At 46.0% G+C, this 18,053-nt stretch overlaps 1 protein-coding gene across 4 annotated transcripts in view; it reads left to right on the top strand.

Moving 5' to 3' along the window:
- The window catches only part of UBR2 (ubiquitin protein ligase E3 component n-recognin 2), a 278,406-nt gene that overhangs the window by 102,693 nt on the left and 157,660 nt on the right, over nt 1–18,053 (top strand). For 2 of the 4 annotated variants that reach the window (XM_063918297.1, XM_063918295.1), the window contains exons 11-15: nt 2,093–2,191; nt 11,205–11,368; nt 11,498–11,597; nt 12,282–12,410; nt 14,785–14,968. In XM_063918297.1, coding sequence (XP_063774367.1) covers nt 2,093–2,191; nt 11,205–11,368; nt 11,498–11,597; nt 12,282–12,410; nt 14,785–14,968 — 676 coding nt within the window. Of the gene's footprint in view, nt 1–1,923; nt 2,023–2,092; nt 2,192–11,204; nt 11,369–11,497; nt 11,598–12,281; nt 12,411–14,784; nt 14,969–18,053 lie in introns of all 4 variants that reach the window. The other 2 variants (XM_063918298.1, XM_063918296.1) reach the window with 1 other exon arrangement.

The following is an 18,053-nucleotide window of genomic DNA, read 5'->3' as shown; positions in this document are numbered from 1 at the left end:
TTCTTTAGGGGGCCCTTCAAATTCAACCTCTGTTTTGTCCCCAGTGGCCCAGTGGGACTTGACAGTGGTGTTGAGGGCTCTTCAGGGTTCTCAGTTTAAATCCCATGGATCTTCGCTGGCTAAGACTTCTTGTTGGCCATAGCTTCTGCCTTCCATAAGATTTGGGGGCTTTATCTCTCCGATCCCTATTTCTTATATTTCATTCAGATTGGGCGGTACTTATGCACTTGTGCTATCTTCCTAAGGTAGTGTTGGGCTTTCACATCAGTCAGGAGATTTTGGTTCCTTCACTGCAGGTTCCAGAGTCTTCTCACTAACTGGCCTCCATGGATGTTGATAGAGCTCTTCGTACCTACGTAGTTAGGACCTGGTGTATTCGCAAGTTGGTGCGTGCTCATTTTACAAGATCTGTGGGGGCTTCTTGCGTAGTGTCTCTGCGGCGCAGCTCTGTCTGGCGAAACGTGGTCCCCTGCCCACACTTATACATCAAGTTCTACAGCTTTGACACATTCACCTGAGCATTGGTGGCTTTTGGGCGTATTTCTTATCCTATTTCTGTCTATTGGGTAGATACAGTAATAGAATGTATCTAACTGATTTTTAGTATGTGATGCATCGATGGACACCAAAAGGTATAAATTAGATGATATTTTTCTAGCTAGTGTATCTAACCAATGTTCTGATCTGTGAATAGCTGATTTTGGGGCAGTCTTCATTGCACATTTAGACACCTACCTCCACCCCCTCTTTTATTGACTCCTACTTTAATTGCATTAACTTATTCTTAAAATTTATTTGAAGGTGTATTTATCACTAGATTTGCTTACAAAAGTTTAGTAGTGCCACACTTTCCATTCTCTCAGTTAGGTGCAGGAATAGTGTCCGCTACTCCATGTTGACAGCATATTGGCAGAGCATTGAATTATCATATGGCCTTATTATAAAGAAAATATAGTACTTTACAAGATTAATTATATAGATGAGTGCAGTGATTTACTTTATAAGCTACAGTCTGTACTTTCTCTAGAGCAGTGGTTCTCAAACTCGGTCCTCAGGACCCCACACGGTTCACGTTTTCCATGTCACCCGGCAGGTGCACTGTGTATCACCAACTGTCACATTTTAAGTATAACATTTTTTATTAAAACATTGCTTCATTATTACAAGTTCGATTACATTGGCATTGAACATATGTATTTGAATAGCGTCACAATATGATGAGAAGAGAATATATAATGTTCATCATTTGATCTTCTACTACATTTTACACAATCTCACAGACATCATGTTAAGGAAAATACCAATTAAGAGTTTGTGCTAAAGACCTGTCAGTTCAATCATAGTAGAGACATGAGGAGGCTGAGACCCCGCGGTATCCCCCATCTCTAATCCACTAGGATTATGGGAGGGTCCCCAATTGCCATTCCAACTGTCACATTTTAAAAATCTACAGGTGACCTACAAAACATGAACCGTGTGGGGTCCTGAGGACAGAGTTTGAGAACCTGTGCTCTAGAGCCAGGCTTGTGTTTTGTTTTTAGAGTTCTACATCAGTATCAATATTCATTGAGTAGCAAATGCCTATTATAAGAAACATAATTATTTACTGTTCATTAAATGCCTCTGGTATTAATGAAACAAGAAACCTTACGTGAAGGTTTGAGCCCTGTGTGCTCTGGTCGTGGGTTAGCTCAGTGATCTCCCTTTGACTCACTGCTGTGACGGGGTGAGCTTCCACGAGAAGATGGCAAAGTTAGCAAATCATCTCACAACTGTGTTTTGTTATTTGCTGTGCCAAAGGACCTTATTAGCCAGAATAGAAAGGTCCATATTTCCAATTAAACCCCTTTATCTTTAAAGATTTTAAGAGCAGACATGCAAGGCCAGTGTGGATTAGAGGTGAATTTCCCCCTTGTTGTTTAGAATTACCAGCAGTTGCAGAGAGATTTTATGGAGGATGATCACGAGCGTGCCGTGTCGGTGGCTGCTCTGTCTGTCCAACTCTTCACTGTACCCACTCTGGTGAGTAAATGCCCATTGTTTTTGAACTGATAGATGCCACCCCTTGTCTTTCTTACCTTCCTCTCATTAGAACTATGAGCGATTGCAGAGTGATTATGTCAAAGATGACCACGACAGGGAATTCTCAATCACTGACCTTTCGGTACAGATATTCACAGTGCCTTCACTTGTAAGTATCTGAGTTCTGTACACAGCCAGGCACACACCTTCCTTGATCTTGTAAGTATTAACAAGCCTGACAGATTCATCCAACAAGAAGACTGAATTTCATCTTTTGTCTGCAGTTTTGCTGTTTGTTCAGTTCATACCGCTATAGTTTTCTTTTTATGACCAATGTTATTTTGCCTTACTTTAGATTGAAATGAAAGACTGTAACCTTGCCACGTGCAATTAACTGTTGTAAAAATCTAATTTCTAGATCCATTTAGGGAACACTGCATCATGGGCTAGAGTCTCCTTAGAAGGCTGTAGCGCTTTAAAATCCTTACTCTGCAGGGAACTGATATATCCCTGGAACTTTGGAATTTTCAAGTGACAACTTGAATTAGATTTAATTTTCCTACACGAGTCCCTGAGTGCCGCTGTCTTTTGGTTCATATATACAATATATACATAAATATATACATATATATATATATATATATATATATATATATATATATATGATTAATTTTTCTGGGGTACACTGGGCTCCACAGGGAATGACATTGGGGTGTAGAGTAGGAGCTTGATCCGAGGCACCAACAGGCTAAAAGCTTTGACTGTTCCCAGAATGCATAGCGCCACCTCCTCTATAACCCTGCCTCCGTGCACAGGAGCTAAGTTTTGTAGTTGGTGCCATGCAGTGCAGGCATACAGGTGGGCTGCTCCAGCAGCCCTCAGAAGAGCTTTTTTAAGTGAAAAATGAAGACTTCAAGGGCTGCAGCAGAGGCACTGTAAGTGTTAGATGTCAGTCAGACATCTCCTGCTGCAGCTCCATCACCTTACCCGGCAGCGCTGTATACTCCCGCGCCCTGGTTGCCGGGTACTTACAGCGGAGGCTCCGGTCAGTCACACACCCCACCGCAGCTCTCCAGGATCGCGTAGCCGCACTCAGGGACGAATTAAGAGGGTCCCCCAGGCGGGACTTGCTGGAAATCGCGATCCCGCGCGGCCGGTGGGAGGCGGGCCGCGCGCTCTGGCATGGACACTGTGGCTGTACAGGGACTCCACTAGACCACCACGGCAAGGGCACAGGTCGGTTTTACTAAAAACCGTTTACTATAAAGCCCGCAGTACCCGGTGGTGAAGTCTAGCAAGGGGATAAGGCTTTGACCTGTAGCCCCTCCACCCAGCCCAAGGGCGCCATTTAGATTAAATGTTCCCGCCCTTGAGCTGCATATCTCTCTCTCCCTCACTCCCTGTCAGCGTTTGGGCGTTATTAGGACAAGCTGATCCTGGGACTGTTTGGGCAAATCCTCCTCTGTAAAGCTGCTTGCATGTCAGCGCTGTGCGTTTTACAGGACACTTAAGTATTCTACATGTCTGCTGACAGTGTTAGTTAAGAAACAGTGCATTTAGTCAGGGTTATTTGGTACAAGTACCCTGTGATATACATCCAGTCTTTACTGTGCATTGATATATCTGTTGAGTGTATAGCAATACTTAGTATTACTCTGTATTGCTAGTCCAGTGCAGTTTTATTGCACGTCATAATTTCTGCATTGTACAATGTGACTATGTGTGTGTGCATATAGCTGCTGTGTGACCTCCATTTCGTGTATCTCACCAGATTGCTATCCCTATATTCTGTAACCTCAGGGGGCTAAGTGCGTCAAGGTTATTACTGAATATAGGTGTTTCACAAAATATACTTATCTTGTATTTTTCTCTGTGATTTTTAGTCACCATATACCTCTGGAACTCTTTGTTTGTGCTAATACACTACTAAGGGGGTTCTTGTCAGGTGTTGTGCTGCTGATATTGTACTGGGTTGCCTTGAATTGAGCTTTCAGATATGTCACCTACAAGGGACGATGGAGCTGGGGCTGATCCCGCAGTGCGTGGTGGTGATGCTGCAGACACGTTTGAGGAAATTATAGCAGCAGAGGGTTCAGGTTCTGGGGGTTCCTTACCCCCCAGTGGGACCGTAGCAACGAGGGTTCAAAATAACCCACCTTGGGCTACTTTCTCCACGTTATTGAATACGCTGGTAACTAGACTTACGCTCCCTATGGGACATCCTGTGCCGGTACAACCGCTTATGGTCCCTGCGGTTAATCCGCCATGGGCAGATCAACTGTCCACTCAGTTACAGCAATTGAACCAATCACTGACTAAACAGAAATCTCACCCTCGTACGCATAAAACTATGGGGTCGTCTAAGTGGGTCATTACTTCCTCACAATCCACCAACGTCCCAGACACCTCGTCTGATGAGGAAGGCGTATATACTGACCCCACAGACACTGATTCTGATACTTCTGATGGGGATTCTGTTTCACAGGTGGATGTTCCTGACTTGTTGGAGGCTATCAGGTTAATTCTTCAAATGACTGATGACCCAGAGCCTGATACTGCCCCTAAGAAACTGGACAGATTTAAACATCAGAAAGTGGTTAAACAAGTTTTACCTCACTCTGACCATTTAGTTGACATACGTCAGGAATCCTGGGAAAATCCAGGAAAGAAATTCATGCCTCACAAGAAGATGCTGGCTTGCTATCCCCTCGCGGCGGAGCTAAGTAAGAATTGGGAGACACCCCCGCCAGTGGATTCGCAGGTGGTGCGGCTGGTGGTATCCTCAGCTCTGCCTGTAACTACCGTCACGTCTCTGAAAGAACCGACGGATAAGCGTGTGGTGGGTTGTTTAAAGGCAATTTACACCCTAGCTGGTGCTGCGCATCGGCCCACCATTGCAGCGACTTGGGCTGCAGAGGCTATTGAAGCGTGGGCTCAGGAGTTGGAAGCTGAACTGCCTTCCAACGTGTCTGATCATGCTAGACAATGTCGTATATTGTCACAGCTTCTCATTACATTAAGGAGGCGGCTTCTGATGCCGGTATTCTGACGGCCAAGGCTACTACTACATCCATTTTGGCTCGCCGGATTCTCTGGTTGCGGTACTGGTCTGTGGATCTGGACTCTTTTAAGGGAGACATTCTTTTCGGAGAAGACTTCAACAAGATAGTAGCTGACTTAGCTTCTGCTAGAACAGCTTGTCTACTGCTTCTTCTGTACTGAAGGCTAAGAGTACTTCCTTTCGCTCCTTTCGTCCTTCAGGGAAAACAATGGGTCAGGGGGGGGGGGGGGGGCGCCCTGGGCAGCATTTGGGACCTCTTTTGGCAAAGTTAAGCATATATACAGCTGGGCACTGTATATATGTATGAGCCCCCGCCAAAAAATTGCATATTTAAGCGGGACAGAAGCCCGCCGCCGAGGGGGCGGGGCTTCTTCCTCAGCACTCACCAGCGCCATTTTTTCTCCACAGCTCCGCTGAGAGGAAGCTCCACAGGCTCTCCCCTGCAGATACACGGTAGAAGAGGGTAAAAAGAGAGGGGGGGCACATAATTAGGCGCAAAAAGCAATATAAACAGCAGCTACTGGGTTAACATTAAGTTACTGTGTTATTCCTGGGTTTATAGCGCTGGGGTGTGTGCTGGCATACTCTCTCTCTGTCTCTCCAAAGGGCCTTGTGGGGGAACTGTCTTCAGAGAGGGCATTCCCTGTGTGTGTGGTGTGTCGGTACGCTTGTGTCGACATGTCTGATGAGGAAGGCTATGTGGAAGCAGAGCGGGAGCAAATGAATGTGGTGTCTCCGCCGACGGCGCAGACACCTGATTGGATGGTTTTAAATGATAATGCTAAATTCCTTGCATAAAACGTTAGAAAAAGCTGAAGCCTCGGGACAGTCAGGGTCCCAACCCGTGCCTGATCCTATGTCGCAGAGGCCGTCAGGGTCTCAGAAGCGCCCACTATCCCAAACTGTTGACACAGATACCGACATGGATTCTGACTCCAGTGTCGATTACGATGATGCAAAGTTACAGCCAAAATTGGCTAAATCCATCCGTTATATGATTATAGCAATTAAGGATGTGTTGCACATCACAGAGGAAACCCCAGTCCCTGACAAGAGGGTGCATATGTATGGGGAAAAGAAGCCGGAGGTAACCTTTCCCCCCTCACACGAGCTAAATGAGTTATGTGAAAAGGCTTGGGAATCTCCAGATAAAAAACTGCAGATTTCCAAAAGGATTCTTATGGCGTATCCTTTCCCGCCAACGGACAGGTTACGCTGGGAATCCTCCCCTAGGGTGGACAAAGCTTTAACACGCTTATCCAAGAAGGTAGCCCTGCCCGTCACAGGATACGGCTACCCTCAAAGATTCTGCGGATCGCAAACAGGAGGTTACCCTGAAGTCCATTTATACACATTCAGGTACCTTACTGAGGCCGGCAATCGCGTCGGCCTGGGTGTGTAGTGCTGTAGCAGCATGGACAGATACCTTATCTGAGGAAATTGATACCTTAGACAAGGATACTGTATTGTTGACCCTGGGGCATATTAAAGACGCTATCCTATATATGAGAGATGCTCAAAGAGACATTAGTCTACTGGGTTCTAGAATAAATGCTATGTCGATTTCTGCCAGAAGGGTCCTGTGGACTCGGCAATGGACAGGTGATGCCGACTCAAAAAGGCATATGGAGGTTTTACCTTACAAGGGTGAGGAATTGTTTGGGGAGGGTCTCTCGGACCTGGTCTCCACAGCTACAGCTGGAAAGTCACGTAAGCGCACTGTCAGCAGTGTTCATCCCGGGAGTGGACAACTGGGAAGCAGACTTCCTCAGCAGATACGACCTCCACCCGGGAGAGTGGGACTTCATCAGGAAGTCTTCGCACAGATTACAAGTCGGTGGGAACTACCACAGGTGGACATGATGGCATCCCGCCTCAACAAAAAGCTACAGAGGTATTGCGCCAGGTCAAGAGACCCTCAGGCGATAGCTGTGGACGCCCTGGTGACACCGTGGGTGTTCCAGTCGGTCTATGTATTTCCTCCTCTTCCTCTCATACCCAAGGTGCTGAGGATAATAAGGAAAAGAGGAGTGAGAACAATCCTCATTGTTCCAGATTGGCCACGAAGGACTTGGCATCCAGATCTGCAAGAAATGCTCACAGAGGACCCGTGGCCTCTTCCTCTAAGACAGGACTTGTTGCAACAGGGGCCCTGTCTGTTCCAAGACTTACTGCAGCTGCGTTTGACAGCATGGCGGTTGAACGCCGGATCCTAGCAGAGAAAGGCATTCCGGATGAGGTCATTCCTACGCTGATAAAGGCTAGGAAGGACGTGACAGCTCAACTTTATCACCGTATATATGCCGAAAATATGTTGCTTGGTGTGAGGCCAGGAATGCTCCTACGGAGGAATTCCAGCTGGGCCGTTTCCTTCACTTCCTACAGTCCGGAGTGAATTTGTGCCTAAAATTGGGTTCCATTAAGGTCCAGATTTCGGCCCTATCCATTTTCTTACAAGGTTTGGTTCCAGAGGAAAATTGAGACCTTACCTGATGTTCATACGTTCACTCAGGGTGTGTTGTGGCTCCTTGGGACTTGTCGGTGGTTCTGGAGGCGTTGCAAGGGTCTCCGTTTGAGCCTCTTGAATCTGCAGACCTTAAGTGGCTTTCTCTTAAGGTATTGTTTCTGCTGGCTATTGCCTCTGCTAGACGGGTGTCGGATCTGGATGCCTTGTCTTGTAGGTCCCCATATCTGATTTTTCACCGTGACCGGGCGGTTCTTAGAACACGTCCCGGGTACTTACCTAAGGTGGTGTCTTCTTTCCATCTTAATCAGGAGATCGTGGTTCCGGCCTTTGCCTCTCCTGACTTGTCTTCCAAAGAGCGGTCTTTGGATGTGGTACGGGCTCTCCGTATCTATGTGAAGAGAACTGCATCCCTTCGGAAGTCTGATTCTCTCTTTGTACTGTTTGGTTTTCACAAAGTGGCTGGCCTGCTCACAAGCAGACCCTGGCCAGATGGATTAGAATGGTGATTGCACATGCTTTTGTACAGGCTGGCTTTCCAGCTCCTGCTACCATCAAGGCCTATTCTACTCGGTGTGTTGGACCTTCTTGGGTGGCCCGCCGTGGTGCGACCCTAGAACAATTGTGCAAGGCAGCTACGTGGTCCTCAGTGAACACGTTCATAAGGTTCTATGCCTTCGATACTTCCGCCTCCCAGGATGCTTCCTTTGGACGCCGAGTTCTTGTGCCCGCTACAGTGCGTCCCCTCCCATGAGGAACTGCTTTAGGACATCCCCAATGTCATTCACTGTGGAGCCCAGTGTACCCCGCAGTAGAAAACGAGATTTATGGTGAGAACTTACCATTGTTAAATCTCTTTCTGCGAGGTACACTGGGCTCCACAGGGCGCCCACCATGACGCACTTAGCTTCTTTGGGTTTGTATGGCATTAGCCGCTGACACTTTCTCCTGTCGTGAGAATGTGGTGCATGTGGCTACTAACGGTTGTCGTCTCTTTTACCTGCTACTGCATTGGACTGGTTAACAAAAACTGAGCTCCTGTGCACGGAGGCGGGGTTATAGAGGAGGCGGTGCTATGCATTCTGGGAACAGTCAAAGCTTTTAGCCTGTTGGTGCCTCGGATCAAGATCCTACTCTACACCCCAATGTCATTCCCTGTGGAGCCCAGTGTACATCGCAGAAAGAGATTTAACAACGGTAAGTTCTTACCGTAAACCTTGTTATAGAGTGCCCACAGAACAGTGTGCTTTGTTTTAGGTGCAGCTTTGGCAGTTTTTCATGTTTACTTCACTACTGTGGCTGTGGAGAATCACACAACTCTCTGGACTGTCTAAAATGGGAGCAGATTAAGGAGTAGCTGTTCTCTGCCTGCTTCCAACGTGACATTATTCCTCTGTGGAGATCCCTTCATTTGCGACTTGTCTGGGTAACTGCTACAACCACACCAGGCTGTGCTCCAATTCTGGTGAGGGGGGAGGATACATAGTTTGTGGTCATCCTCAGGGGCGTAGGATCAGACCAAACTGCAGGCTTTTTGGCCTGTTTGTGATGGAGGGAGGGTCTGGCTATCAGCAGTGGCCCCACACTATGCAAGTGTTTACTGAAACGGGGCATCCTTATTAAATTGGTGGCTGATTTTATGCTGGGCCCTAGGTAGGGCTTCTTCAGTATATGGGATAAAGTGTTCACCAAATTGATACTTTGCTCCCTTCCTTTTCTTGGTGTTCCCAGATATAGGGAGGTAGACCTGGAGCTGCGGTGGGTATGAATATTGGTTCAGTGTGTTCTGAGACTTGCGTTTGTTATGTTGTATTTCTTCAGTTTGCCAGATTATGTAGCCTGTATCTGTCGTTGTTCGCATTAAACTGCGAGGAGGATGGTTACTATTGTAACAAATATTAATGAGGCGCTAAATTAATAGTCTGTATTCTCATGAATTCTAGTTCTTGCCCAAAAATTGCTGCCTTCATTGTATGTAGGTGACTGGTGCAAGTTAAGGTAAATATACTGATGCTCCTGTCACTGCTTTCTATGCCCATAGTATGTCTCCCAATGGACTGAAATAAAAGGATTTATTATTAATTCCAACATCTAATTTTATTGAATCAAATATCATTGAATTGCCTACATAAATTAAAAACTGCATAATGCGCAATCCCCTGCTGATGCGAGGCAATTCTACTACCGGATATAGGTAAGTATCATTCGGAAAATAATTCCTTGGTAGTGTCCTGGGATAGTTATTCTCACTGCCAGATCCACTATCATCACAAGGTGAACCGCCTAGTTTTTATCGGAAGATGTACCCACCCGAATGGGCAGCTATTTGATGTCCCTGTAGCCCAGTGTGAAAGAAAATGCAGTTGTTATGCGTATGTTAAATCCATAGATGGATATTAAGCAGCATTATATGCTCTAGTTCTGTTGTTACCATTGTTTAATGTTCTCTTTTTCTCTGGTTCTGTCTTGTGGGGCTTTGTTAGAAAAGTAGCACATTTTTCTGCAGAGCGAGGACCACAAAACACAATGTATTTAAAGTCCCAAAGGAGTCTCTAAGCCCTATTGTCCAGTGTTCACAATGGATTCAGAGCAAAGGATTTATCAGAACTATAAAATTCCTCTTGTGTTTTTTTTTCTTCTTCTTTATAAGACAGTTGATTTTACTGCTCTTGGTAATGTCATATATTTATCCCAAACTGAGGGTGGTTGCAGCCCTTTTGTGGGTCTTTTTTAACAGGGCTAAGCCTGTGTACAAAAATGTTAACGTTAAAATACCAGCTGCTGTCGAATTACACATCCCAGCATGCCCTAATATAAAACTGTGGCAGGGCATGCTGGGATGTGTAGTTCCGGAGCACCTGGCGGCCACATGTTTAATACCCTTGCTGTAGATTGTACTTTCTAAGAGTAGGTGATATCTGTTTTCTGGTGTTTAGCAAAAATGGCTTATAGATACTGGACCATTACAGTAACCAGCTGCAGGCTGTAACTTTAAACAAAAGGTTATAAGGGCCGGGATGCAATGAAGTCTGAGTTTATCGGCTTTACCGGATGCCGGCCGAACACACAGTTTTTTTCTACAGGGGCAATTGTTTACAAGGCATAGTTTAGCCTTGTAAATGATTGCCCCTTTAAAAAAAAACACCCAAGTTTGGCCACATGGCCACTAAACTCGAACTTCATTACATCCAGGCCAAGGTGTGTATAGTATTTGAGAATATGATGTAAATTCTTTTACATACTGGTGCTGACTGGCTTTTTAATGTGATATTTTGTCAAAACACTATTCTCCTATCTCTCCATCTCACATGTACGGCTGCATAGTTTAAGTACACGCCACCACCTGTATTTCTCTTGAGATGTTTGTGCGTCACATTTTTCTACTCCCCAATATTTGCAGTAGGGGGGTCTGTACTAAGCCTTGGAGAGAGATAAAACACCAACCAATCACCTCCTAACTGTATTTTTTCAAACCCAACCTGTACCATGGCAGTTAGGAGCTGATTGGTTAGTACTTTATCTCTGTTCACTTTCACTCTTTCCAACGCTTAGTACATATACCCCCCAGATTCTCATTCCATTCTTAACTCACTGTCACTGTTTCCACCTTGTTTATTACATTATTGAGTAAATGTAAAATATTTTGATTCTATCTAGGCACGGATGTTAATTATGGAAGAGAATCTCATGACTACAATTATTCAAACCTTTATGGATCATCTGAGACATCGTGATATCCAGGGCAGGTTTCAGTTTGAGCGATACACAGCATTGCAAGCTTTCAAGTTTAGAAGGGTTCAAAGCCTAATTTTGGACCTAAAGTGAGTACCCAAGAAACAGCCGCACATTGGTTGGATCAGTGTGTTCTTTTCTGGATTCATTTATGTATTTAAATGATTATGCCATCTCATTTAGACTATATCTGATAATGTTCTGTTCTTCCCCCATAGATATCTGCTCATCAGTAAGCCACCTGAGTGGTCTCCTGCTTTGCGAACCAAGTTTCTTGAAGGGTTCTTTGTGTTCTTAGAATTACTGAAGTGCATGCAGGTATGTTCTGTGGCAGGGGCATTCAGTCATGTAGCAAAAGCAATCTATTTATTTTATTTAACAGTTTCTTATTGGACACAATGATAAAACAAAACTGGGTAATAAACAGTCATAGAGGTAGGAAGGCCCTGCTCGCAAGCTTACAGTCTTTTAGAATCTAGCTAACAAAGTTTACGTGTTCAGTATATCTGCATGTGTAATCCTAGATAAAAGTAGAGCCAAAATCAGGTAAATGTAAGCGACAAGATGCCCACGTTGTACTGGATTACGCTCAAAGGTAAAGGAAGTATAGTTTGTACACACTGATAGCTTGTGTGCACAGTGTGTGCATAAGAATAAATAGCAACAATATGCTAAGCGGCATGTAACATGTACCGTGCACACGCAAAAGGTCAGGGCTGACAGTAAACAAGAGTGTTTAAGAATACAATCCTTGGTCCAGCTAATGGCAAACAGAATAGATAACAATCTGAGGTCAGGTAAATGGAAACCGAGTAATCAAACAGGCACCTAAAGCAGCAGTGTATGAGTGCCTCTGGATCTCTTTTTCATGTACAGTCACAGCACCAGAGGCTGGAATCTTGTCTTTGCGCTTCTTCTGATTCGTGCAGTGTATAAAACTGGGTGAGCTGCTTGTTTATTTGGGGTCAGTCATATGAAACTGCTTCATCTGTGTTCCTGCAGGGGATGGATCCAATAACCCGCCAGGTTGGTCAGCATATTGAGATGGAACCAGAGTGGGAGGCGGCTTTCACCTTGCAGATGAAACTCACACATATCATTTCCATGATGCAAGACTGGTGTTCTACTGATGTAAGTACCAATCTTCCTAAGAATTAGGGGTTATCAGCCTAACAGGGCTACGTGTTTGAAAACTCATGTACAGGACAAGGTGAGGTCTTCTTGAGTCTGCCCTTTTTCGATACCTGTCGGATGAATGTTGTACAAAATCCTCTTGATACAGTAATTTAAGTCCCTGTTAGCTCGTAGAATGGCATGAAAGTCTTAAGAAAGGTGGTCTAAATCTTTGAGGCAGTTCTATTAGCATAGTACCTCTCCAATGAGTCTCTTTTGTTGGCTACCTCCACAGCTAGGAGAGTTTCAGAGCTGGGTGCTCTGTATTGATTATTTCTCATCATTCATGCATACATATATTGCTGTAACTCATGCGCCAGCTTCCATTAAGCACAAAATGGTCTTCAGGTTCCACCATAACAAGCATATTGTGATTACAGTTTTAGGCTGTGACATGTCTCCGGAAAAAAAGGTCTCTCTTCATTCTCTGTAAATTATTAGTGCTCTGAGGACCTTTGTCCACAAGGAAATACACCTTATGGAAGACCTTTTTGTTCTTTCTGATGTCCACCAGAGAGCGTCAGAATAGACCATTGCTAGGTGAGCCTGTTCCAGACACTATGATGGCATATCCTACCTCATTGGTTAGTGCCTTATAGGCAGACATGGCCCTCAGCTAACAAGCTTTTTTCTGGACTCCTGGTCTTCAGTACAAACTTTCATAAAACTTTACAGATTAAATGTTTATGTATCCAAAGATGCCACTTTTGAATGTAATGAGCTGTGCTCCCCAACATCTGAGCCAACCCTTTTCTCCAAGTCCATTGAGGGACACTAAATGCCTACCCTATATGCTGCTGTTCTTTATTCTTTCATGTTTGCCTTGTTAAGGCTCTCTTTCCTGTTTATTTCCTCTTGGTTATTTGTTCTTGTTTTGTTATAGGGTCTTTGTTAACAAATTTTCGATTAGTCCCCACATACTACTGGAGAAGGGTTTCCCAAACTCAGTCCTCAAGAAACCCTGATAGTCAAGGTTTTAAGGATATCTATGCTTGTGCACAGATAGTAAACTGAAACTGACTGAGGTACTAATTAAGTCCCCTGTACTTAAGCATGAATTGCCTCAAAGCCTGGACTATTAGGGTGCTGACAGGACTGAGTTTGGGTGCCACTCTACAGGGTGTAAAGGTAGAGGAGCTTGAACTTTGGCGTAAAATTACAATGCCCCTATATTCTGCTTTTGGTAGGAATCTCCTTATAGAGACTCAGCACATACTTATACAAAAACTATTGGACTGAATGATGTGACATGGATACACTGTGGGGGTCATTCCAAGTTGATCGTAGCTTTATTTATTTATTTAGCACAGCTACGATTATGTTCCCTGACATGCGGGGGGACGCCCAGCACAGGGATTGTCCGCCCCACATGTCAGTCCGGCCCCCCCCCCCCCCAAAAAAAAAAATACAAATGCATCGCACAGTGGCGATGCCTTTGTATTTGAGGAGCAACTCCCGGCCAGCGCAGCTTCTGCGGCTGGCCGAGCGTTAATTGTCGCTGCCGCCGCGGCCCGCCCCCACAACGGTCCGGCCACGCCTGCGTTGGCCAGACCGCTCCTCCTAAACGGCGGCTTAACCCCGCCGTTCAGCCCCCTCCCGTCCAGCGACCGCCTCTGTCTCAGAGGCGATCGCTAGGTAACGAAAGCTGCCATGCGCCGGCGACTGCGGCGTCGGCGCATGCGCAGTTCCGACCTGATCGCTGCGCTGCGACGCGACAAACTGGAGCGAGCGATCAGGTCGGAATGACCCCCTATGTGCTGTGGCAACTGTCTGTCTTTTGTTTGCTATGACACATTAGTGTTTCCAGTGGTGTGTTCCCCTTAAGGGAACAGTGATCACTTCAAATTCCTATTCTAAATTGCCTTTCATCTTGATTTGTGCTGTGTTCACCTCTGGATGAATGCAGCAAATGTATAACACCCGCTGACCAGGGGTCCTCAACCTTCAAGTATCCCGAAAAGGTCATGTTGTGAGGATTTCTGTTTGTGGGATAATTACAGACCCAGCAAAATAGATTAGTTCATCTTTAAAGAAATCCACAAAACATGACCTGTTGGTCCTGCTTGGTAACTGCAGTGGAGAACCCCTGCCTTAAACAAAGCTACAGATTAGGATTTATTGATAAATTACTGATTTTCTCCTATTGCATAGATGGCTGTTCCATTGTTTGCTAGAAAAAAAAAAATTATAAGAACCATCATATTATTTTTTGGTTTCAGTACACAAGTTTTAATTTATCATGTAAGTTCTATGCTGCCAGCTGTTTGATTATTGTAACTGAATGACAATATTGTAACTACACCTAAAAATACTTAGTCTTTGTGCTTTACAGGAACATGTACTGATTGAAGCATACAAGAAGTGCCTTGCAGTGCTGACACATTGTCACAGTGGTTTCACTGATGGAGAGCAGCCCATTACACTCAGCATAGCAGGCCATTCCGTGGAGACAATACGATATTGTGTGTCACAGGAAAAAGTTAGCATTCACCTACCAGTCTCTCGCCTTCTTGCGGGTAAGAATCTCTTTATTTGGTGCCTATATGGTTTTCTATTTCGTCCTAGAGGATGTTGGGCACTCTCAAAAGACCATGGGGTATAGACGGGATCCGCAGGAGACATGGGCACTTTAAGACTTTCAAAGGGGCGTGACCTGGCTCCTCCCTCTATATCCCTCCCCAGACTCAGTTTTAGAAATGTGCCCGGACGAGACACAGGGCACTCGGGGAGCTCTTAGAGTTTCTCTGAAAAGACTTAATGTTAGGTTTTTTATTTTGGGGAGATCTGCTGGCTACAGACTCCCTGCTTCGTGGGAAAGAGGGGAGAGCAGTCTAGACCCACTTCTAATGAGTTTCAGGGCTCTGCTGCTGCTGACAGGATGCCTTCAGCTCCTGAGGGGAGATGAACACCGGGCTCTCCTGGATGCTCCCTCCCACAGCTTGCCGTCCCCCCTCTTCAGCCAGAAGTCAGAAGACAGGTGAGTATTGAGGAAAAGACATCTTCTTCAAAAAGATGGCATATAAGAGGTACCACACAGCGGCTTGCTCAGTGCGCGCCAGGCTCCCGTTCAGGTCACACCGCTGGGTGCTGGGGGGGGGCACGCGCCCTGGGGAGCTTGTTACCTCTATAAACTGGCTGGCAATGATATTCAGTGCCCAGGCACTGTCCGCAATACCCCCGCCAGGATAAATATAGAAAATTAAGCGGGGCGAATCGCGCCATGTTGGGGGCGGGGCTTCTTCCTCACTGCTCACTGGCGCCATTTTCCTCCTCAGTGAAGTCGCTGGTCCTTCCTCACCCGCAGCAAGTACCAGGGGGCTCAAAACAGAAGGGGGGGGGCATATTTATTTATTATAAGTAAAGCGCAGCAGCTCTGGGACATTTATTAGTGTGGTCAGACCTGCTTATTTGGCGCTGGGGTGTGAGCTGGCTATTTCCCTTTGTGTTCCCTCACAGGCTTGGTGTGTGTGCTGTCTCTGGGTGGTCGACATGTCGGAGGCAGATTATCCTTCTTCGGGGAATAATTTATCAGGGACAACGAATGTTTTGGGGGTGGCCCTGTCGACACCGCCGACTGCAGATTGGTTAACTACATTGAATTTGATCAGTCTGAATCTCAATCCCAGGTGTGGAAAAGATCAGTGGTGGACGCTTTATTACAAATGCAAGACCCTGCGGGGTCGCACAAGCGTAGTTTTGACCAGTTAGTTGACACGGGTACCGACACGGACTCGGAGGCCGATGTCGATTATGCTGATTCTAGGTTGGACCCTAAATTGGCTAAGAGTATTCAGTATATGATTGTTGCTGTCAAAGATATCTTGAATATTAATGAGGACCCTATTACACCTGAAACCAGGGTCCTTATTTACAAGGAAAAGAAGCACTCGGTTACCATTTCCTCCTTGTTTCTAACTGAACGCTCTCTTTGATAGCATTAGGAACAGCCCCTTTCCCGAGTCTGATAGGGATACGTGGGAAAATCCCCCCACAGTAGGCAAAGCCCTGGCGCGTTTGTCAAAACAGGTAGCCCTCCCTGCAGCCCAATCGACGGCCCTTAAGGAGCCGGCGGACCGTAAGCAGGAGGCTACTCTAAAGGCTATTTTCACTACTACAGGGACGCTGCTCAGGCCTCTTATTGCGTCTGCGTGGGTCAGTAGTGCTATTGAAAAGTGGGCAGACACTTTTTCTTCTGATTGGGATACTCTGGATAGAGATAACATCCAGGTAACGCTTGGTTATATCAGAGATGCAGCTGCATACTTGAAAGAGGCTGCAAGGGATGCTGGCCCGCTAGGTGCTAAGGCGAATGCTATGTCCGTTGCGGCTAGGCGAGTGCTCTGGACTCACCAGTGGAATGCTGATGCTGATTCCAAGAGAAATATGGAGTCTCTTCCTTTTAAGGGAGGTGAACTTTTCGGGGACGGTCTTACTGATTTAGTATCCGCAGCTACCGTGGTTAAATCTACCTTTTTACCTTCTGTTCCTATGCAACAGAAGATTCCGCCACATTATCAAATGCAGTCCTTTCAGCCCAACAAGTATAGAAGAGGCCGAGGAAACTTCTTCCTGACTACTAGAGGTAGAGGAAGAGGCAAGAGGGTATCCGCATCCTCGGGTTCCCAGGAGCAGAAGTCCTCCCCGGCTTCTGCCAAATCCTCCGCATGACGCCAGGTCTCCCTTACAGGGGCCCGCACCGCTGGGGTCGCGCCTAAAGCTTTCAGTCAGTTCTGGGTTCGCTCGGGTCTAGACCCTTGGGTATTGAGTATGGTGTCCCAAGGGTACAAACTGGAGTTTCAAGACGTTCCCCCTCACCGTTTTTTCAGATCCCTGGCACAGCAGGGGTAGGGGTTTTATTCAAGCCTGTTTGTGGTGCCGAAGCCGGATGGCTCGGTAAGACCAATCCTCAACCTGAAATCTCTCAATTTCTTCCTGGTGAAATTCAAATTCAAGATGGAGTCTCTCAGAGCGGTGATCTCCAGTCTGGAGTAGGGGGAATTCATGGTCTCATTGGACATCAAGGACGCCTACCTTCATGTCCCCATTTATCCTCCTCATCAAAGTTTTCTGAGGTTTGCTATCCAGGATACGCACTACCAGTTTCAGACGTTGCCGTTTGGTGAAAATCCTCGGAGCCGTGTATAGACCAAAGTAATGGTAGAAATGATGGTTCTCCTGCGCAAGCAAGGGGTTACAATTATCCCGTACTTGGACGATCTCCTGATAAAGGCGAGGTCCAAGGACAATTGTTGCAGGACATTGCACTATCCCTGTCAATTCTACAACAGCACGGCTGGCTCCTGAACATGCCGAAATCACAGTTAATCCCGACAACCCGGTTGGCGTTTTTGGGCATGATACTGGACACGGTCCGAGAGAGAGTGTTCCTCCACGTGGAGAAAACTAGGGAAATTCAGAGTCTGGTAAAACTCTTGCTAAAACAGAAAACGGTCTCCATTCATCAGTGCATTCAATTGCTGGGAAAAATGGTGGCGGCATACGAGGCCCTCCAGTTTGGGAGGTTCCATGCCAGAGTGTTCCAGTGGGACCTGTTGGACAAATGGTCCGGATCCCACCTTCATATGCACCGGAGGATAATTC

The sequence above is a fragment of the Pseudophryne corroboree genome, chromosome 4 (assembly GCF_028390025.1).
Source record: "Pseudophryne corroboree isolate aPseCor3 chromosome 4, aPseCor3.hap2, whole genome shotgun sequence".
Taxonomy (NCBI): domain Eukaryota; kingdom Metazoa; phylum Chordata; class Amphibia; order Anura; family Myobatrachidae; genus Pseudophryne; species Pseudophryne corroboree.
Note: the sequence above shows the minus strand (reverse complement) of the source record. Positions and strands in the feature narration are given on the sequence as shown.